Source organism: Entelurus aequoreus, linkage group LG23 (assembly GCF_033978785.1).
Source record: "Entelurus aequoreus isolate RoL-2023_Sb linkage group LG23, RoL_Eaeq_v1.1, whole genome shotgun sequence".
NCBI lineage: Eukaryota > Metazoa > Chordata > Actinopteri > Syngnathiformes > Syngnathidae > Entelurus > Entelurus aequoreus.
The window spans coordinates 31,060,320-31,082,203 of record NC_084753.1 but is presented as its reverse complement, the minus strand read 5'-3'; the positions used below and the strand labels follow the sequence as shown (position 1 = coordinate 31,082,203).

The window sequence follows — 21,884 nt, the reverse complement described above, 5'->3', positions numbered from 1 at the left end:
CATCAAAGACAGGCGAGTCCTGCCACTCAACCGGAAGTAGCACCGTGTGCCACCTACGCCAGCTTCCTTAAAGCGAATCAGAAAACGCTCACGAATCCATCAAGTGCAATACCACACTCCCGTTTAAGCACTTCCCTTTCACCTTGTCAAATTAAAAGCGGGCCAGCAAAGTGAACATTCACTCAAGCAACTCCAAAGTCATTCCTCGATAAAGTTTTACCTCGGGGCGCCACCATCGATTAAATAACTACAATTCACGCAGGCGTTCAACCATTTCCGTTCATCAAACGCACCACTTAACGAACGCCGTAACCGGAAGTAGCGCCGTGCGCCGCCTACGCGAGCTTACAAGTGATTGAGTCCTTAAAGCGACGTGTGTAGTGGGGCTTCGCAGAACATTCGAGAGGTAAGCTGGCGCGGCGCGTCCATTGCACTTTGCTCCCGAAACAAACTTCACGGGTACGGTCGTAGTTTGACTGGTAAAAAAAAACACATCTAGACACAAATAATGTGTCGGGCATTTATTTTTATTTTTGATCGGCACATTCGGCAGCGCCCAAGCTAATAACGACGTCACGGCGCTTGACTGGTAGCGACTATTCCTCAGGAGTCTGGGCCTAGACTATTTCCTGGAAGATCTTTGCTAATCCCATTTACTGGGTGTCTTAAATTGTGGATCGTTCTGTTTTTTGTTTTTTTCAATGTCACGATTAATATGTTCAGCTCCGCGTTGATATTTGCATATATTGATCTTGTCCTGAATCGGAATGGCGCTACTACATGTGCGACTTGCATAAGCTAACGGTAACCCGCGGAGCTTTACCGCCGTATTTGACACATTTTCTTGCTTTTTTTTGATAACACTACTATCAAAAAAATACTTTTAAGAATCCTAACGTTAGTGCGTTTCCCATTTGCCTGTGTGAATTACTAAAAAAAAAAAATCCGCCTCTTCCTTCAAAGGTCTCCACACCCAAGAGGACGCCCCGGATACGCCATTTAACCTTTGACTCATTCGTCGTGTGGAGGCTTTAGGGAGCTGGAGCATCGTCCTCCTCTATTAAAAAAAGCCCACCAAGAAGCCCTGCTGCAATCGATACAAGACCAGCGGCAGTCATCGACCAGCGTTCATTGCGGCTCTTGGACGATCAGCGTTGTTTATGTCTTTGTTTTGCGAAAACGGTAAGTCACACACTGTGTGGGCTCATTTTCTCTTCCTACAAAGTGATTTACACAACGTGGGGGCCACATGGAAGCAACATGGACGGTGTACTATATTTGTTTAGTGAGCTATCAAAATGGCGCCTCCCCAACACTCGTGTGACTTGATGACGCACTCTGCGCCAAGCTGCTAGGCTAGGCTAAGCTAACTAGCCTCCCTCAGAAGTGACCCGGATTTAACTTGGGCGCTTTTGCAATAGACAAGTGGTGTTTTTTTTAATGGAATAAGGTTTGGTGATATTTAAGTCGACAGTCGCTAGGCCGCTTGGAGGTGACCCCTCAACCACGGCCTTGCGTGAGATAAAGCGGCCGATGCCCCCACCCCCAATGCGGCCTATTTTGGCCTACAAAAGCCGCGGCCGCCTTTCAAAAATTGCAGCTGGTATTTGTTCTTTTCTTCTGGCCTATTCTGTCTGCTTGTCCTCTGTTGGCTCCTGTGAGTGTGTTATATGTTGTCAGCTGTTTTTTTTGTGAGTGTACACAAGCTTCAGTGACACTGACAGACATGTGACACTGAAGCATTATACACATTCCTTCCTTAAGGGCATATTCATGTACAGCTGGGTTGCGTATGACGTCACATCCGTTTCTCTTCCGAATTGACAGGATGGTCAAGCAGCTTGAGCGTAGCGTTAAAATAAGCGAGTGTAGAGTTTGAGCACATGCCCTATATCAGTGGTTCTTAACCTGGGTTCGGTCGAACCCTAGGGGTTCGGTGAGTCAGGCTCAGGGGTTCGGCAGAGGTCAAGACACACCCGACTCATCGTGTAAATAAAAACTTGTCCCTATCGGCGTATTATGGATACGGCAACAGCAGAAGTCAGACTGATTTGCAGGTGTGTAATTTGTTGTGAGTTTATGCACTGTTTGTTTTGTTCTTTGAACAAGGTGATGTTCATGCACGGTTAATTTTGTGCACCAGTAATAAAACATGGTAACACTTTAGTATGGGGAACATATTCACCATTAACTAGTTTCTTATTAACATGCAAATTAGTAACATATTGGCTCTTAACTAGTCATTATTAAGTACTTATTAATGCCTTATTCGGCATGGCCTTATTATAACTAACCCTCTAACCCTAACCAAATAACTCTAAATTAAGTCTCTGTTACTTAGAATATGTTCCCTTAGTGTCCAAAAAACTCTAAATTAAGTCTTTGTTACTTAGAATATGTTCCCCTAGTTTCCAAAAAACTCCAAATTAAGTCTCTGTTACTTAGAATATGTTCCCCATACTAAAGTGTTACCAAAAACGTAACTTTGTCTTGAATTTGAAAAAAAACATTTTATTTTTCACTAAAGAAGGGTTTGGTGGATGCGCATATGAAACTGGTGAGGTTCGGTACCTCCAACAAGGTTAAGAACCTCTGCCCTATATCAATCAATCAATCGTTTACTTATATAGCCCTAAATCACGAGTGTCTCAAAGGGCTGCACAAGCCACAACGACGTCCTCATCCATCCATCTTCTTCCGCTTATCTGAGGTCGGGTCACGGGGGCAGCAGCCTGAGCAGGGAAGCCCAGACTTCCTTCTCCCCAGCCACTTCGTCCAGCTCCTCCCGGGGGACCCCGAGGCATTCCCAGGCCAGCCAGGAAAGATAGTCTTCCTAACGTGTCCTGGGTCTTCCCCGTGGCCTCCTACCAGTCGGACGTGCCCCAAACACCTCCCGAGGGAGGCTTTCGGGTGGCATCCTGACCAGATGCCCGAACCACCTCATCTGGCTCCTCTCGATGTGGAGGAGCAGCGGCTTTACTTTGAGCTCCTCTCGGATGGCAGAGCTTCTCACCCTATCTCTAAGGGAGAGCCCCGCCACTCGGCGGAGGAAGCTCATTTCGGCCGCTTGTACCCGTGATCTTGTCCTTTCGGTCATAACCCAAAGCTCATGACCATAGGTGAGGATGGGAACGTAGATCGACCGGTAAATTGAGAGCTTTGCCTTTCGGCTCAGCTCCTTCTTCACCACAACGGATTGATACAGCGCCCGCATTGCTGAAGACGGCGCACCGGTCCTCTGTCGATCTCACGATCCGCTCTTCCCTCACTCGTGGACAAGACTCCGAGGTACTTGAACTCCTCCACTTGGGGCAAGATCTCCTCCCCAACCCAGAGATGTTCATATAGGTATTAAAGTCAGGGGGAAAAAACAAGCGTGTCGAAGGATATGGTTTTATCACTTTCATCATCTTGTGGAATACAATCGGACCGTGCTCGTGTCTACAGTGATCACTTTGTAAAATGTCTGATTTATTTATTGATTTGTACGGAGCCCCTAAAGGGACATGGAGGGGAAAAACAATTTTTGCGTGAGCTCGCCATACTATTTGCGAGAGCTTGCAAAAGTTTTTTCCCTACGTCAGTGAACCGGAAGTGAAACCGACACAGCGATGGTGAACCGGAAGTGAAAAAGACAGCGATGGAGGAGCGGGAGTCTACCCATCATCTGTGCTCTGTTGTGGAACCATAATACGATTTGATGTCTTTGTTACGCCAATACTAAAATAGAAATCAATAAACTTCTCCCACGGATGATGGGTAGGCTCCTCCATCGCTTTGTCTGTTTCACTTCTGGTTCACCATCGCTGTGTCTGTTTTACTTGCGGTTCACTGACATAGGAAAGAAACCTTTTGCGAAATCTCGCAAAACATTTTTTTCCCGCCATTTCCCTTTTTAGGGGCTCCGTAGATTTGTGATGCAATCAAGTTTTTTTCTGTACTATGTCAGTAGTGTGAGGATACAATAGCTAACCACTAACAGCAAGCTAGCTTTCCTGAATGTAAACAGATCAGTGGATCTATACAAATATCAACCAAGTACAAGGGCCGCATATAGTCTATAATGCAATGACTACATTAATATTTTTTATTGTCACAAATAATTGTATTTTTTTTAAATTATAAAATCAGGAAATACATCCCTGGACACAGAACTTTATGTATGACCAATCTATAACCCTGTAACTACTTGGTATTGGATCCATACCAAAAATGTGTAGTATCACCTAAAACTAATGTGAAGTATCCACACAGAAGAATAAGTGATTACATTTTAACAATAGTTTAGATAAAACACATTAAAATTAAAAGTACAGATATAAACGGATTAATAATCAATTTTCTACTGCGCCTTTGTTTGCTTATGGGCGGAGATAGAGGGAGCTTCTAGTCGCCCACTGTGTTGAAAACCGTTGGCTAAGTTTAAAACTACTTTTCAGCTTCCCAGGCGCTATACTACAGTAGCTTAGTCCGCACAGGCTATGGAGAGAGGCACTGTTAAATCAAGGTGGAGCCAAACATTTGACACACCGTGTGAGCAGCAGAGAGGAGCTATCATTAGCTTCTGTGCTAAGTTGCTAACAGAAGTTAACAACACAAACAGATGAGATTAGTGATAACATCGCTACAGGGAGTGATATAGGTTCTAACGCAAGTTTGTGTATGTTTTAAATAAAGCTGTAGTCACTCACCAATCGCCAAAGCATTGTCACTCGCCGCCAAATTTTTAAATTAAAATAATTAAGTTTGATGTGCTGTGTCCGAGAGAAGCCTCCATAAACACGCGAGGGGCGGGGTTGAGCCAAAGAGTATGCTCTGTGCTTCGCCCGTCAGGCGCAGAGAAAAGCAATCAAAGTAACAAAGGCACATTAAAAGATATGTATGGCGGTATGGTCTCAAATATATACCGCTTTCTAAAATATACCGGTATTAACTACACCGCCCAGTCCTATGTGAGATCAATAGAGCGATTTAAGAGACCCCGCGAAGATGTCCTGTTTTGGTGACGTCATAGGTCAACTGGAATACATTACTCGTGCTGAAAGGAAATAAGTGCCCATCTTTTCTTACGCTTTCTGATCTTTCTCTCTATGTCCACTACTTGCTGTACATATCCTACCAAGTCAGTCCTACACTGTTTCAATGTCCATTTCTCTGATGATGCAATTGATGACTGAAGTGTTGATATCAACCAAACCTAACCCCCTCATCCCACACCCCGGATTGTAAATAATTCAATGTATATACTCTGATGATTATCTTGTGTGATGACTATATTATAATGATAGTATATATCTGTATCATGAATCAATTTAAGTGGACCCCGACTTAAACAAGTTGAAAAACTTATTCGGGTGTTACCATTTAGTGGTCAACTGTACGGAATATGTACTTCACTGTGCAATCTACTAATAAAAAATCTCAATCAATCAGTGTATGGGAGCCACATGGCATATGACCAATAGTATTGTTAGAGAGAGTGCATGGGAAACATGACTTCACATCATCATCAGCCGTTGTCAGTCCACTGCTGGACGAAAGCCTCAGCATGTTTCTGCCATAGTGAACAATCTCTCTTGGCGTACTCTTCATGCTGGTTATTAGCCTACACCTTCCACGCTGGCTTGGTGCGGGTTGGAAGGGGTATTTTATATCAGAGATCCTTCTCCTAGACTAATTGCCTTACTGGGCTGTTGAACTTAGTCTGTCCTGTTGGTTGTCCGCACCCCAATTACCCAGGGACCCGCTCAGCTTTATGGCGCTGACCGCCTGCCAGTCACAAGAGAAGGTGCAAACGGTTCTTTGTGTGCATTTTATAGACGTTAGTTGGGACTCACTAACCCCACACACAACCTCCCATCTCATGCCTGGATGTAGTTTAACGTCATACCCAGGACGTGACTTCACATGTAGGTGTGAAAATACAAACAAACTATTTGAGAAATCGGACTAACTTCGTGCATGGAAACGTACTGACTATGGTACATCTGGAGCCCAAATGGACGGTGAAACTAGTGTCTTTTGTTTTGAGCATCACACTGGATGAGTCACCAACTGAGTAAAGTACATTTTACCGGAGGCTTCTTGAGTTGTTTACCATAAACCCCCCTCCTCTTTGTCTTTCAGAGCTGTTGCGCAGCCGTCGGAACCTGTGTGGTGGAACTCTAGCCTTCAAGCGGGGAGCTTGTGGCCACAGCGGCACAGCGTTTTTCATGTCAGAGACCGAGCGCGCTTGCAGTCGTTTATGTCATCCCCTCTTTTCCAGACAGAAGATCCCGGAAAATCCCCAACCAAGATTCTCTTATCTTACTGATAGTGCTAGCAGTCAGCCAAAATGTCTGTCAACGTCAACCGCAGCGTGTTGGACCAGTTCTATCGCTACAAAATGCCCCGTCTGATTGCCAAGGTAACACAGCAGTGATGCCGTGATGAGCTCTGTCACACAATTCCAACGTATATCCGTGTTCTCCAGGTGGAAGGCAAAGGGAATGGAATCAAGACGGTCATTGTCAACATGGTTGATGTTGCAAAGGCGCTGAACAGGCCTCCAACATGTACGTCACATTCTTTTTCCACAGTTCTACAAACCTAATTTGTAGATGTTGCATTTTTACCATTTTAATGATACTTTTTTAATGACGTATTGGAGAATATTAGTTGGTAGCTATTCTTGTAAATTATTCTACAGTTGTGATGTTGACTCTTTCTCTCTCCAGACCCGACCAAGTTCTTTGGCTGTGAACTCGGTGCTCAGACCCAGTTTGATAGCAAAAACGACCGCTACATCGTCAACGGATCCCATGAGGCGAACAAGCTGCAGGACATGCTTGACGGGTTCATCAGAAAATTTGTGCTGTGTACCGAGTGTGACAACCCAGAAACTGACCTGGTAAATGTTGTACAGCATATGTGGGTCAACATCAGCCCAGATAGCCATGTGACTGACACTTAAAGAACTTGAAACGTGGGAGGGATATTTGGCTTTGTAGGTTGTATTCAGTCATGTGACTTTTTAAACAAAGGTAAACACAGTGGTGGGCCACCAAACCAACATGGCTACTGTGCAGCACACGTAGTGCAAAACCACTAAATGAGGAGACGAGCAAAAAATCGGAATCTATCCCTATACTTTATCAAAATAAGTTTTGTCGAGTATCCCAGGGATTATCTGTTGGTCGCGTTTCCAGACATGTCGAACTATCCGGTGCTCCAGACATCATTCTACGCAACAAAACGGATGTAAACTTGGAAAAGCATGGAGGTCTACAACCTCCTTGTGTGCGGCTGGGTCAAGGACATTGCTATCAAGAGTCTCCCGGATAAATCATGGTTCGTTTTTGCTCGGGTAAGGTGGCATTTCAGGATTTAACGTCGCGTCTACCGCCATCTTGCGCTGCTACGAGTGCGCATGTTTTCGCCGCCTTTATTAAAATATAACTATTAATAATAATGATGATGGATTAGATTTATATAGCGCTTTTCTAGACACTCAAAGTGCTTGACAGAAGTTAGAACCCATCATTCATTCACACCTGGTGGTGGTAAGCTACTTTCATAGCCACAGCTGCCCTGGGGTAGCTGTGGATATGAAACTATTAGGGCTGTCAAGTGATGACTTTTTAAAATCAGATGAATCACTTTAATTACAGGTTATTTGCTTGCATAAATGCAATTTGCCTAAGAAAACACCCCAATATTTGGGTACAAATGCAATTTGGTAATCAGAATGTCACACTGGAAAGTTTTTTTTAAATGTTTTACTGAACTGCAAGTCATGATTTGCTCTGAGCTTGGTGAAAATAAGTATAGATAAAATTAGGTGCACATTTTGAAAGTCTTTGCCGTTTGCAATAATCTTGTAAACAAGGTTCAGTTACTAATAGTCAATGCTGTAAATGCACTCAAACAACTTAACATGATGCACCATTTACTCTTTAGTTTAAACAGTTGTTGAAACAAACAGGCTTGTTTACCTTTTTCAGATGACAATACTGATCTCTTTTTTTGGTGCAATGCAACCCCAGCTCGTTGTTTGCTTACAGATGTCCAAAGTTCAGTAGTTGCAAGCTGATGCTCCTGTGTAGTATAGTTTGTTTGTCCTTGCTGTAATTGTGCCCCTCCAAGGTAATGTGCGACAGATCAGATGTGGTGATAGGATCGACATCTTCTTTCAGGACTTGGTCTTCACAGATGTTAGATGTCCTACATGCTGTCCTTTTTAGCAAAGGCATATGTTCAATGTAACTGCACTACTTTTGTTGACAACATTAAATCAGGCAACTTTGCCAGCTTCCTGTCGATGTAGCTAGCATTCATGCTCGCATGTAGCTATTGGCGTATCAGCACCAGCTGTAACTGCTCGCTGAGGGTGATGACTGCTGCTTGCTTTCTCCTCAGTCTCTCAAGACACAAAAAAAGTCTCCAATATTCCTGGTAAAAGTCACAAGATTTGTCGCTAGTTGCTGTTTACAAAAGTCCTGAAGTTCCTGCAACACTGTCGGCCCATTCTCGAATACGTGTCTTGCTTTAAGATGGTATTTTAATTAACCTCTAAAGGCCTTAGTGGCCACAATGGTGGACAGCACCTTTTAGCTCTTATTTCCAAAGTTGTGTACACTACTGAATCGGGGTCTTATGCCGACATATGGACACTTATACTGCTATCTGGTGGTGTCAGAAGAGTATAACATACAATGGAATTTTGGGGAAAAAAGTGTAAAAATAAAAATTAGCATGTCACTACACATGAAGTACACGTTTGTGTACTTATGGACTAAGTACATCATATCAAAAGATGATTTTTAGTTTTTATTCTAATTAGGGTCCAATAAGCCCAAATAGCAACGAGAAATAAAAAAAGCATGTACACAAACAGCTTGGGCCTTAAGAGGTTTTTAAACTTGATGTGCGCCCATGATAAAAGCGTTTGACGCTGCAATATCAACAAGTTACCTTATCAGCCAAAGTTCTGTTTTAAAGCAAATCCTCGCAATCACAGACAGGATGTAACAAATTAACAATGATTCATCTTCATTCATATTTGATAATGTCATATTTTTTTATTATTCATATATGTTAACGTTGACAGTCCTGAAAGTTTCATTTATGATTGCTGCCTTTGGTAAAAACATAACTCTCAGGTTTTGCTCACATTTGATTTATTTAATTTTAGATTCGCAGAGTTGTTGCTTTACGAAACACTAGTAGCAAAAATGCAAAAAAAAGAACACAGAAACAAGAATTTAAAAAAATAAAAAATATCAAGGTAATACTTAAATGGGAAATACTAAATGAAAAACTTTAAACAAAGTGATCACTCCAAACTTGTGCGTTCTGCGACTCTGCTCCCTTGGACTGTAGTGCGTGCTACTTTTCTCGTCGCCTTTCGTAAAAAATGTTGACATCTTTCGCCCGTCTTGATTGCCTCTGAAGGAACATTTATCCTTTTCGCGATTTGAACTGTTCCAACAGCCTAAAACAAGGCAAGCTTAGGGCATTTTTCTTTCCTGCCCAGAACGCTATGACAACAGACCCTGGCTGGCCCACCACTTCCGGCCTCCTGTAGTTTTATGAGCCGGACGTGGCGTCTGATGTATACAACCTATGTCATTTAAAATGTTGCATTGATTACAAAGTGAGTGATTCAGTCATTTATGAGAGCTGTGCTCCCCACAGAATGTAAATCCCAAGAAACAAACCATTGGCACTGCCTGTAAGGCCTGTGGGCACCGCGGCATGCTCGACACCAGGCACAAACTCTGCACGTTCATCCTTAAAAACCCACCAGGTGAGATGGTCTCCTGCATGAGCGTCCCACAGGAATGTATTTCTGTATATTAATTACACCTTGTCCCTTGACAGAGGCCACTGAAAGTGGATCTGCATCTGCAAAGAAGGAGAAGGAGAAGAAGAACCGCAAGAAGGACAAGGAGAACGGCTCTGGAAGTGGAGAGGCTGGAAACCAAGAGAACTTTGACGCTCCTGAGGCTGTGGTGCGTTCACTGCCCCTCCAGTATGTGACCTTCCAGCCCTCCCCTAGAGTGTGCTTAGGTGTGTTTTGTGTGTCAGGACCGAGACGACGATGATGAAGACTGGGGGGAGGAGACCACTGAGGAGGCCCAGAGGAGGCGAATGGAGGAGATCAGCGACCACGCCAAGAACCTCACACTCAGCGAGGATCTGGAGAAACCTCTGGAGGAGCGAGTGAACCTCTTCTACAGCTTTGTCAAAGTCAGCTTGCTCTTCTCACGCGTTCCTTCTCAGCTGCTTTTTAACGTTGTGATAAAAGTGCAAAATTAACACACTGTTGGAGTAAAGTCCGTCCCATCTTTGCGTCTCCAGATAAGGAAGGAGAACGCCACCATAGACGCGGCCGACAAAGACATCCTGGCTGAGGCGGAGCGTCTGGACGTGAAGGCCATGGGCCCGCTCATCCTCAGCGAGCTGCTCTTTGACGAAAACATCCGCGAGCAGCTCAAGAAGTACAAGCGCCACTTCCTGCGGGTACGTCTTGAGCTCAAGTCACATGACTGACTGACACGCTTCCCTGTGAGCACGTTCAGAGTGTCCCTTTCCGCGTCCTCAGTTCTGCCACAACAACAAGAAGGCCCAGAAGTACCTGCTGGGAGGATTTGAGTGTGTGGTGAAGCTGCACCAACTCCAGCTCCTGCAGAAAGTCCCCATCATCCTCAAAGATCTCTATGACGCCGACCTGCTGGAGGAGGATGTCATATTCGCCTGGGCAGAGAAGGTGATAGAATGACTTCCTTCACTCTGGCTTTGTTGTCACCGATGTGTTGATGGCATCTGTTTTCTGTCCCTCAGGTTTCTAAGAAGTATGTCTCTAAGGAACTTGCCAAAGAGATCCACGCTAAGGCTGCGCCCTTTGTCAAGTGGCTGAAGGAGGCGGAGGAGGAGACCGAGGGGAGCGAGGAGGAGGACGAGGAAGACGATGAGAACGTCGAGGTCAGTTTTGGATAATATTTTAATTTGAAAATACATGTTAGTACCGTATTTTACGGACTATAAGTCGCAGTTTTTTTCATAGTTTGGCCGGGGGTGCGACTTATACTCAGGAGCGACTTATGTGTGAAATTAACACATTACCGTAAAGTATCAAATAATATTATTTAGCTCATTCACGTAAGAGACTAGACGTATAAGATTTCATGGGATTTAGCGATTAGGAGTGACAGATTGTTTGGTAAACGTATAGCATGTTCTATGTTATAGTTATTTGAATGACTCTTACCATAATATGTTACGTTAACATACCAGGCACGTTCTCAGTTGGTTATTTATGCCTCATATAACGTACACTTATTCAGCCTGTTGTTCACTAAACTTTATTTTAAATTGCCTTTCAAATGTCTATTCTTGGTGTTGGCTTTTATCAAATAAATTTCCCCCAAAAATGCGACTTATACTCCGGTGCGATGTATGTTTTTTTCCTTCTTTATTATGCATTTTCGGCCGGTGCGACTTATACTCCGAAAAATACGGTAGTATAGATCAGGGGTGTCCAAGGTGCGCCCTGCAGCTTGTTTTTTTTGTTTTTTTTGTTGGCCCGCCTAATTTTTTTAAAGCCAAAATAAAAACATTGCGGATTAAAACATTTTACGAAAAAACTACAAATGCGCAAGCTAAATTTAAATGCTAACGTTGGAAGGCGTCAAGTACAAAGTCCTATGACTCAAAGTACACATGTAAAATAAGCTAAAGTTAGCATTCTAACATTGGCCTGCTAACAGTTGGCATGTGCCAAGTACAAAGTTGTATGACTGAGGTGTTTCGCTGCATAATTGGCTACAAAAAGTTAGCATAGTTAGCACCTTCTATGTTAGCTACTTCTTTGTTTTTAATGTATATTTTCTGATGGATTTTCTCTATTTTATGCTGCAGCTGTCACATACTGTAATATTGTAATGGTAATTGTTATATATTGTATATATGTTATAGACATAATATATCAGTATATAATACTGTACATATATTATGTAAATATTACGTGTATATGTTATATTTTATATCGCTATATTTATTCTATTTATAGCTGCATTGTCCTTTCCATCATTGTAACTGAGCTACTGTGTGGAACAATTTCCCTTGTGGATCATTAAAGTTTGTCCAAGTCTAGTAGCAGTACCAAGTCATGTGACTGAAGTGTACACTTTTAAAATGAGCTAAAAAAGAAAAGTTAGCACGTTAATGTTGGCATGCTAACAGTTGGCGTGTATAAAGTACAAAGTTATGACTGAGGTGTTTCTCTGCATAAATGGCTAAAAAAGTTAACATGTTAACAGTTAGCATGCATCATGTACCAAGTCGTATGACTGAAGAGCACGCTTGTAAGTTAGCTAAAAAAAATAAAATTAGCATGCTAATGTTGGCATGCTAATAGTTTGTCAAGATCAAAGTTATATCACTGAGGTGTTGTGCTGTATAATTGGCTAAAAAAGTTAGCAAGCTAACAGTTGGTATGTGTCAAGTACCAAGTCGTATGACTAAAGAGCATGCTTGTAAAATTAGCTTTAAAAAAAAAAGTTAGCTAGCTAATGTTAGCATGCTAATAGTTTATCAAGATCAAAGTTATATCACTGAGGTGTTTCGCTGTATAATTGCCCAAAAAAAAGTTAGCAAGCTAACAGTTGGTATGTGTCAAAGTACCAAGTCGTAAGACTGAAGAGTATGTGCATAAAATTAGCTTAAAAGTTAGCACGCTAATGTTGGTATGCTAACAGTTGGCATGTGCCAAGTACAAAGTTATGACTGAGCTATGTTTCGCTGCATAATTGGCTAAAAAGTTAGCATGTTAACGGTACAAAGTTGTACTGTTGTAAAATTTGCTTAAAAAGTTGTCACACAATGTTAACATGTTAATATTAGCATGTTAACAGTTGGCGTCCATCAAGTTCAAAGTTATGTCGCTGAGATGTTACGCTGTATAATTGGCTAAAAAAGTTAGCAAGCTAACAGTTAGTATGTGTCAAATACCAAGTTGTATGACTGAAGAGTATGCATATTAAATCCGTTAAAACAGAGTTAGTACGGTAATGTTAGCATGCTAACAGTTAGCCTGTGTCGAGTACAGTTATTACTGAGGTTTTTTGCTGCATAATTGGCTAAAGTTAGCATGCACAGGAAGTAACTACCGTATTTTTCGGACTATAAGTCGCTCCGGAGTATAAGTCGCTCCGGAGTATAAGTCGCTCCGGCCGAAAATGCATAATGAAGGAAAAAAAACATAAGTCGCATTGGAGTTTAAGTCGCGTTTTTTGGGGAAATTTATTTGATAAAAGCCAACACCAAGAATAGACATTTGAAAGGCAATTTAAAATAAATAAAGAATAGTGAACAACAGGCTGAATAAGTAACTATAACATATAGAACATGCTATATGTTTACCAAACAATCTGTCACTCCTAATCGCTAAATCCCATGAAATCTTATACGTTTAGTCTCTTACGTGAATGAGCTAAATATTATTATTTGATATTTTACGGTAATGTGTTAATAATGTCACACATAAGTCGCTCCTGAGTATAAGTCACACCCCCGGCCAAACTATGAAAAAAAACTGTGACTTATAGTCAGAAAAATACGGTATCCTTTAACTTTTGAGGCGGCCCTCGCTGGAAAGTTTGCAGAGCCCCGGTGTAGATGTTTATATGTAGGGGGGGGACATGTTCTCCTTCATCCTGTCAACGTCACACCTTTTTCTTTCTCAACAGGTGGTGTATTCCCCTTCGGCCCGGGAGCTCAAAGTGGAGACTGTGAAAGCAGACAAGCCCGGAAAAGAAGAGGAGGACATCGACATAGACGCCATCTAAGACACTCTTGATGAGGACGACGCTTTCTTGTTCTTGTGGCTTTGAATCTCCTGATTTTGGACTGAAACCGTGGAACCCTAACACTACCGGACTCCTCCCCTCCCCTCTGTGCCCCACCTGCTTTGCAGTACCACGTAACCTAGCACTTGCTAACTAGCTGCATTCTCACTATCACATAGACATGTATTCAGTTCTTGAAATGACGTCTCTCTGGGGGATTTTAATCATGGGTGTTTTGGGATCGATGGAGTGCACTTTTCTGGTCCCCTTGTATTTTTCCAGTTAATAAAGAATGTTTTGCTATCCACAACGTGTCTGCTTCCTGGTGTCACAGTTGTTTATGGTGATGCATTTTTACAGAGCCCCTAAAGCGACATGGGGGAAAATTGTTTTTTTTATTAAAAACATTTTCAGACAGTATCTCGTGCGAGAAACTTTTTATTTTAAAAAATTATATATTTTTTCTCTTGTGCGCAGGAGATACTAAAAAAAAATTATATACATTTTTTTTATAATTTTATAAAAACTTGTGTGCACGAGATACATGTCTCAAAAAAATAATAATACAATTCCCCCATGTCCCTTCAGGGGCTCCATATGATAATGTTGAATAGTGATGAAATATTAGTGAATTGTTCTGCATTTTCAATAAAAGCTAGACATTCAAGTTGTTTGCAGCACATGCTGGAATAATGTGATGTTCATAACAACCTGTGCAACACGGTTATAACCAATAAACCGTACTTAAAAGTACAAAAACTAGCCACATTGTTGCATTGTGTTGACAGCTCGGGGCTCCATGGCACTGAGGTCAGTCAGTTGTCCGACTTCCTCCCGTTCAGTTAGGCGCGCTAAAGCTGCTTTCAAGGACCGTCGGAAATGAGCAATCATGTCAATTGGTGTGAGGATGGTAGAGTCGTATTTGTTAACCCTTACAAACACACCAAGAGCGCATTTGAATCATTATGTAGCCCTCTCACATATGTATATGCCATTACTCAAAAGGCGATATATACGATATATTTTAAAGCCCATGATAACTTGTATGTCGGAGCCAGCGACAGGTCCCTGAACGCCTCCTAATCCAGCCCAGCCGCTGAGTAGCCATTTTGGTCCCACCTAAAACAAGACAGCCGAGCTCCGCTTTGGGCCGCCGGAGATGGAAGCAGGGGAGCCGACGGCGAGTATTTCGACCAGCAAGCCCGTTTGAAACCCCTCGACATTCACAGACGTGTGACATTTGAGGCCATGGCTCGTCGTTGCTAGGCGGACTGGCTGTCGCGGAGAGAGGAGGAGGAGGAGGGGGGGTAAAAGCCCGGGGTGTGTTTTTTTTTTTTTTTTTTTGGAAGCGGCGACCGACAGCGCCAACGTTGGCGGAGTTAGCTTCGCCCCAACGGACTGAGATTTTGGCTGGAGTCGAAGCCAGGTGGTGTGCGGGATCCGCCCGACATAGGGTAACCGCTAACTCCCATAGCGAGGATTGAGGTCTTTTTTTTTGTTGTTTTTTTTTCTTGCTAGGCGATCCATGTTGAGACTCTGCGACTGTGCCCCTTTTCCGCTGTCGGCTTGAACAAGTCACTGGACTTCTCTGGAACAACTAAAGATGTCAACCAAAACTCCTTTGCCTACCGTCAACGAGAAGGCGACAGAAAGTGTGAGTACCTCGCTAGTTCATGCGGTTACTTGCACACACTGGGCGAATATTATATTCCTATTCATTCTGTACTGTTGTTTGCGAGTGTCTGGTTGTGTAGCAACACTTTATCAGGATGTATTTAGGACACTTTAGGCCCAGCCGTGAACAAAAAAACTCCAGTCAGTACTTTGCCTGATGGCCCTGCTGTGAGATTGTCTTCTTGCATCTGATTGGCTCGGCGAGCTGTCAGTCAAAGCTCTCCGCCGGTCACATTTCGAATGCGGCGACATTAGTCCCGCCCACACGTGACCAACAGAGCACCCGGCCTGACTTACTGGTCAAAACAATCAGCGGGACTTCCGGCTGGGAATTTCAGAATAAAGCGGCGTCAAACTCGTGTGACTAAGTTTTTTGATTTTTATTTTTGTCTACAGCTGTGGTAATGGGTACATTCGCACCCACCTGCACAAATGTACTTCAAAATGTAACAATCAAAATAAATATGGCTTTTTGTTTTGTTTACTAGGGCAGTGTTTTTCAACCACTGTGCCATCTGTACCAGATACAGTCTGGTGTGCCGTGGGAGATGATCTAATTTCACCTACCGTATTTTTCGGACTATAAGTCGCAGGTTTTTTAATTTTTTGGCCTAGGGTGCGCCTTATACTCAGGAGCGACTTACGTGTTAAATTATTAACACATTACCGTAAAATATCAAATAATATTATTTAGCTCATTCACGTAAGAGACTTCAGACGTATAAGATTTCATGGGATTTAGCGATTAGGAGTGACAGATTGTTTGGTAAACGTATAGCATGTTCTATATGTTATAGTTATTTGAATGACTCTTACCATATGTGACGTTAACATACCAGGCACGTTCTCAGTTGGTTATTTATGCCTCATATAACGTACACTTATTCAGCCTGTGGTTCACTATTCTTTATTTATTTTGAATGGCCTTTTAAATGTCTATTCTTGGTGTTGGGTTTTATCAAATAAATTGCCCCAAAAAATGAGACTCATCCCATTTATCATTTATTTATTTTTATTTATTTTTTAATCCATCATCGTACTTTCTCGGTTTTTCTAGCATTCCTCCATCACAGCCCTTTAAAAAAAAAAAATCTGAATTTGTGCGACGGCAGCCTTGTAGTTTTTTAATAGCTATCATAGAAAAGTTGTGAGTCATCACAGTAGCAGGCAGCAGGAGATAACAGACTGAACAAACGCCGCATTCGGCTCGATAAGACAATGTGGCGAAATGTCATTGATCCATGGCAGGGATGTCGTGCCGTTAGAAGACCCTGCAGCCAGGCGAGATGCGGCCGATCGTGGTGGAACTCTGGAACAAGCACTCTATAAACCAAGGGTGTTGAAACTATGGCCCGCGGCACAGGTCTCCAGTTTGACCCGCGAGACGTTACGGACGGTTCCCTATTTACTTTTAAATATCCCACATTCTGATTGCCGCAAGTTTGTCGCCATCATGCGGACAAAGTGAATAAATCAGGTCAATGACCATGAATAGTGCTTTGGGTTGAATAAAGCACAGCATTATATGACCCTACTCATGGGGTCCAACACCAAAGGTCTGCATACTTAACACAATCTGCTCACTGAACTTTGTGGATATTATAAAAAAACTTCAAAGCACCATAAAAATCAATCTAAATCACACACTTTTAAATCCATTGCAAGGCATGATGGGAAAATGCAAAACACTCCCCACTTATCCATGTTTGGAGCATTTTAGCTGCTTGATATTTCTGATTGATTACAAAACTTTAAGGAGGTCGTCACGGACTTAAAGAAGGTAGGAGTCCAACTTTCACATACTCCTAATATGCCATTATATAAATGATTAATTATATATCCATTATATTGATATAATATATATTGTTACTTTACACATTTTTTAGCCCAATGCGGCCCCCAAGTCATAAAGTTTGGACACCCCTGCCAGAAAGCTTTTGTCAATAACGTGACACGGACTTGTACACTTGGGAATGTTTAGGTAATGCTTTGACCAGAAAAAGGTACATGTGAGGGAAAATGTGGTACGTGGTATTTGTGGAAGGCTCCTGGGCTGTCCTATCCGGATTATTTTTTTGTCAAATCCGACCTTTCTATGTGGCCGTTCACCTTGGGGGAAAAAATTGGATTACAGTGTGAATGCAATCTGACCTATACGCAGTGTTTACGGAGCTAGACGTGGCTTCCACTCTAGTCGGCCTGTCATTTGAATTACCGTATTTTTCGGATTATAAATCGCAGTTTTTTTCATAGTTTGGCCGGGGGTGCGACTTATACTCAGGAGCGACTTATGTGTGAAATTATTAACACATTACCGTAAAATATCAAATAATATTATTTAGCTTATTCACGTAAGAGACTAGACGTATAAGATTTCATGGGATTTAGCGATTAGGAGTGACAGATTGTTTGGTAAACGTATAGCATGTTCTATATGTTATAGTTATTTGAATGACTCTTACCATAATATGTTACGTTAACATACCAGGCACGTTCTCAGTTGGTTATTTATGCCTCATATAACGTACACTTATTCAGCCTGTTGTTCACTATTCTTTATTTATTTTAAATTGCCTTTCAAATGTCTATTTTTGGTGTTGGGTTTTATCAAATAAATCTCCCCCAAAAATGCGACTTATACTCCAGTTCGACTTATATATGTTTTTTTCCTTCTTTATTATGCATTTTCGGCCGGTGCGACATATACTCCGGAGCGACTTATACTCCGAAAAATACGGTAGTTTTGCAACGATTTGTCGGCATTGGCTACGTTCACACTGCAAAGTCGGACGTCCAATTCAGATTTTTAGTGACCGTTCACATTGAAAAAAAAAAAAAAAAGATTTCTTATGTGAATGCAATCTGACACGAATGGGGACATGACGTTGCACACACTACAGTGTTTACAGAAGTAAACATGGCTTCCACTTTAGTCGGTCTCAGTACTGGTGCGTTTGTGACTATTTCAAGGATTTTGTGCAATCAAAGTCAACATTTTCTGAACCGAATTATTGTGCGTAGAAGATTAAAAAGGCATAGGACAATTATTTTGGCTCTTTTAGTGTTACGGGATATTTTGCTTCGATTTCCGCTTGAAGAGTTCCTTAAACATTATTTTTTCTAGTTTTCTGTCCCCTTTTGTCAACTGATTTTGTAACCGTCTATTTTGGTGAATAATTAGGACGCTTATCGCTTTTTGATGAGGTGCTGGTCGGATGAATGCGACATTGAGGACGCATCGCATATACACTACCGTTCAAAAGTTTGGGGTCACCCAAACAATTTTGTGTAATAGCCTTCATTTCTAAGAACAAGAATAGACTGTCGAGTTTCAGAGGAAAGTTCTCTTTTTCTGGCCATTTTGAGCGTTTAATTGACCCCACAAATGTGATGCTCCAGAAACTCAATCTGCTCAAAGTAAGGTCAGTTTTGTAGCTTCTGTAACGAGCTAAACTGTTTTCAGATGTGTGAACATGATTGCCCAAGGGTTTTCTAATCAGCCTTCTGAGCCAATGAGCAAACACATTGTACCATTAGAACACTGGAGTGATAGTTGCTGGAAATGGGCCTCTATACACCTATGTAGATATTGCACCAAAAACTAGACAATTGCAGCTAGAATAGTCATTTACCACATTAGCAATGTATAGAGTGTATTTCTTTAAAGTTAAGACTAGTTTAAAGTTGTCTTCATTGAAAAGTACAGTGCTTTTCCTTAAAAAATAAGGACGTTTCAATGTGACCCCAAACTTTTGAACGGTAGTGTATATCTAATTTATTTCATGCCAAAGAGGCCTATGAAGAAGTCAGTATAGCACTGTTCACAGGGACATGAAACAATCCGATACAGGTCGCATATGGGCAAAATAATCGTAATTGACCTGCAGTGTGAACTAGGCCTTCGGCATGAAAATATGGGTTGTTATGAGGCAAATACTTGTCCAGTGTGTGTGTGTGTGTGTGTGTGTCATATCATTGTACTTGTTGGTGGAGGCGAGACTAGATTTTATGGAGGACAAAACGATACTTGGATTCCCCGCTGTGGTCCCTGGCTCACGCTCGTGTTATGGCCTGGAAAAATAATAATCTGGCTCGCATGTTGGTGCGTTTTATGATTTCTGTGGCTGCTTAAGATTGATGGCCGTGGAGTTAATGGCCCAACGTGTTTTGGAAAGTAGATTTCTTAGCGTTCATTACTGACAGCAAAAGTCTTCCTTGTGGTATTCAATGGCAGTAAGTCGAACGTGAGGGGTTGAGACTCTGTTTTTGGGTACTTTTATTCTGAAAAGCTCGCTCCTCACCGCAGTTTCCAGCCTGTAGCTGGCCCCCGCCTCCTCTCCTTTCTGGGTCGCTGTGGTTGTCAGCTCAGAGTTGGGAAGTTGGAGGTGGCGTTCGCCAGAGTCTGTGGGCATCCTTAGACGTCCAGTGGGCTTTGGGTTGGAGACATGACTGGCTCGCAGGCGGCGAGGCGGCACTGCAGCCTCGTGAGTAAACCTCAGCACAACCACGGCGGCAGAAAAGATGTCCGATGGCTTTTAGGGATGTTTGTGTCTTTTGGCTGCAGGATCATCTTTATGGTAGAATCCAAACAAGCTTTGTCAGACTTGATCTTGTGTTGCTAAAGTCCTCAAGTAGTACTGTTGTGAGCTGGAATGTGACCTTAGACTCTAAATGTCTGTGGTTATGTTGGTGGTGGTCAACGTGTCCCACCTGATAAAGGTGTTGTCTTCTGATTTTCTGGCTGCAATGTTGATGAATTAAAGTCCTTTTACTTCAAGTTTGTCAATTTGGGCCCAGTTTCGGTGGGGGTAGGAGGCAACCTGCAGGTCCGGGTGTGGCCCCACTAAGCATCGCACCCAATTGGGGTTGGTACTAATCTTCTATCAGTTTTTGTTCTGTCAAACAATGATGTCTGATGTTGCATGTGAATAGGGCTCCGATACAAACAAAAATCAATGTCCTGTGAGCTTCACCCAAAGTGCACATGACAACGCGAGGTTAAACACGCAACCCGACTAATCAGGTTCCTGCTTCCTATCGTGTCGCGGGTTGTTCACATGATGGCAGTCAAGGTATACTTTAGCAGTGTATTTCAACCTTTTTTGAGCCAAGGCACATTTTCTGCGTTGAAAAAATGCGGAGGCACACCACCAGCAGAAATCATAAAAAAACGAAACTCAGTTGACAGTAAAAAGTTGTTGTCGCAATTGTTGGGTATGAATTTAAACCATAACCAGGCATGCATCACTACAGCCCTTGTCTCAAAGTAGGTGTACTGCCACCACCTGTCACATCCCGCCGTGACTTATTTGGAGTTTTTTCATGTTTTCTTGTGTGTAGTGTTTTAGTTCATGTCTTGCGCTCCTATTTTGGTGGCCTTTTTCTCTTTTTTGGTATTTTCCTGCAGCAGTTTCATGTCTTCCTTTGAGCAATATTTCCCGCATCTACTTTGTTTTAGCGATCAAGAATATTTCAGTTGTTTTTATCCTTCTTTGTGTGGACATTGTTGATTGTCATGTCATGTTCGGATGTACATTCGGATGCTGTCTTTGCTCCACAGTTAGTCTTTGCTGTCGTCCAGCACTCTGTTTTTGCTTACTTTGTAGCCAGTTTCGTTCTGCATAGCCTTTCCTAAGTTTCACTGCCTTTTCTTAGGGGCACTCACCTTTTGTTTATTTTTGGTTTAAGCATTAGACACCTTTTTACCTGCACGCTGCCTCCCGCTGTTTCAGACATCTACAAAGCAATTAGCTACTGGCTGAGATGGAAGAGTATTACATGGTTACTCTGCCGAGCTCTAGATAGCACCGACACTCAACAACAACACATAATTTGGAGACTATAATTACTGGTTTGCAAAAAAGGTTTTTAACTAGAGATGTCCGATAATATCGGCCTGCAGATAATATCGGCCGATAAATGCTTTAAAATGTAATATCGGAAATTATCGGTATCATTTTTTGTATTATCGGTATCGATTTTTTTATTTTTTTTATTTTTTATTAAATCAACATAAAAAACACAAGATACACTTACAATTAGTGCACCAACCCCAAAAAACCTCCCTCATTCACACTCATTCACACAAAAGTGTTGTTTCTTTCTGTTATTAATATTCTGGTTCCTACATTATATATCAATACAGTCTGCAAGGGATACAGTCCGTAAGCACACATGATTGTGCATGCTGCTGGTCCACTAATAGTACTAACCTTTAACAGTTAATTTTACTCATTTTCATTAATTACTAGTTTCTATGTAACTGTTTTTATATTGTTTTACTTTCTTTTTTATTCAAGAAAATGTTTTTAATTTATTTATCTTATTTTATTTTATTCATTTTTAGAAAAAGGACCTTATCTTCACCATACCTGGTTGTCC

General features: G+C 42.0%; 2 protein-coding genes across 15 annotated transcripts in view; both read left to right on the top strand.

Moving 5' to 3' along the window:
- Nucleotides 1-270: 270 nt before the first annotated feature.
- LOC133641036 (eukaryotic translation initiation factor 5-like) lies at nt 271-14,139 on the top strand. Of its 2 annotated transcripts, none has more exons than XM_062034836.1 (12): nt 271-406; nt 964-1,182; nt 6,127-6,406; nt 6,473-6,554; nt 6,717-6,889; nt 9,676-9,787; nt 9,862-9,992; nt 10,069-10,230; nt 10,342-10,503; nt 10,586-10,750; nt 10,825-10,965; nt 13,731-14,139. In XM_062034836.1, the coding sequence occupies exons 3-12, from the start codon at nt 6,335-6,337 to the stop codon at nt 13,827-13,829; spliced, it is 1,299 nt and encodes a 432-aa protein (XP_061890820.1). In that variant the 5' UTR covers nt 271-406; nt 964-1,182; nt 6,127-6,334; the 3' UTR covers nt 13,830-14,139. The 2 variants fall into 2 exon arrangements, with proteins under 2 accessions (XP_061890820.1, XP_061890821.1); XM_062034837.1 differs by lacking the exon at nt 271-406 and adding an exon at nt 410-459.
- Nucleotides 14,140-14,907: 768 nt separating this feature from the next.
- The window catches only part of LOC133640913 (MAP/microtubule affinity-regulating kinase 3-like), a 113,388-nt gene continuing 106,411 nt past the window's right edge, over nt 14,908-21,884 (top strand). For 4 of the 13 annotated variants that reach the window (XM_062034610.1, XM_062034606.1, XM_062034609.1 and 1 more), the window contains exon 1: nt 14,912-15,483. In XM_062034610.1, coding sequence (XP_061890594.1) covers nt 15,433-15,483 — 51 coding nt within the window. In that variant the 5' untranslated portion in view covers nt 14,912-15,432. Of the gene's footprint in view, nt 15,484-21,884 lie in introns of all 13 variants that reach the window. The other 9 variants (XM_062034602.1, XM_062034608.1, XM_062034604.1 and 6 more) reach the window with 6 other exon arrangements.

Coding starts and splice junctions, on each gene's coding strand:
- LOC133641036 (XM_062034836.1), top strand. CDS start 6,335: ATGTCTGTCAACGTCAACCGCAGCGTGTTGGACCAGTTCTATCGCTAC. Junction 10,751..10,824: donor TATTCGCCTGGGCAGAGAAG/GTGATAGAATGA, acceptor TCTGTCCCTCAG/GTTTCTAAGAAGTATGTCTC. Junction 10,966..13,730: donor AAGACGATGAGAACGTCGAG/GTCAGTTTTGGA, acceptor CTTTCTCAACAG/GTGGTGTATTCCCCTTCGGC.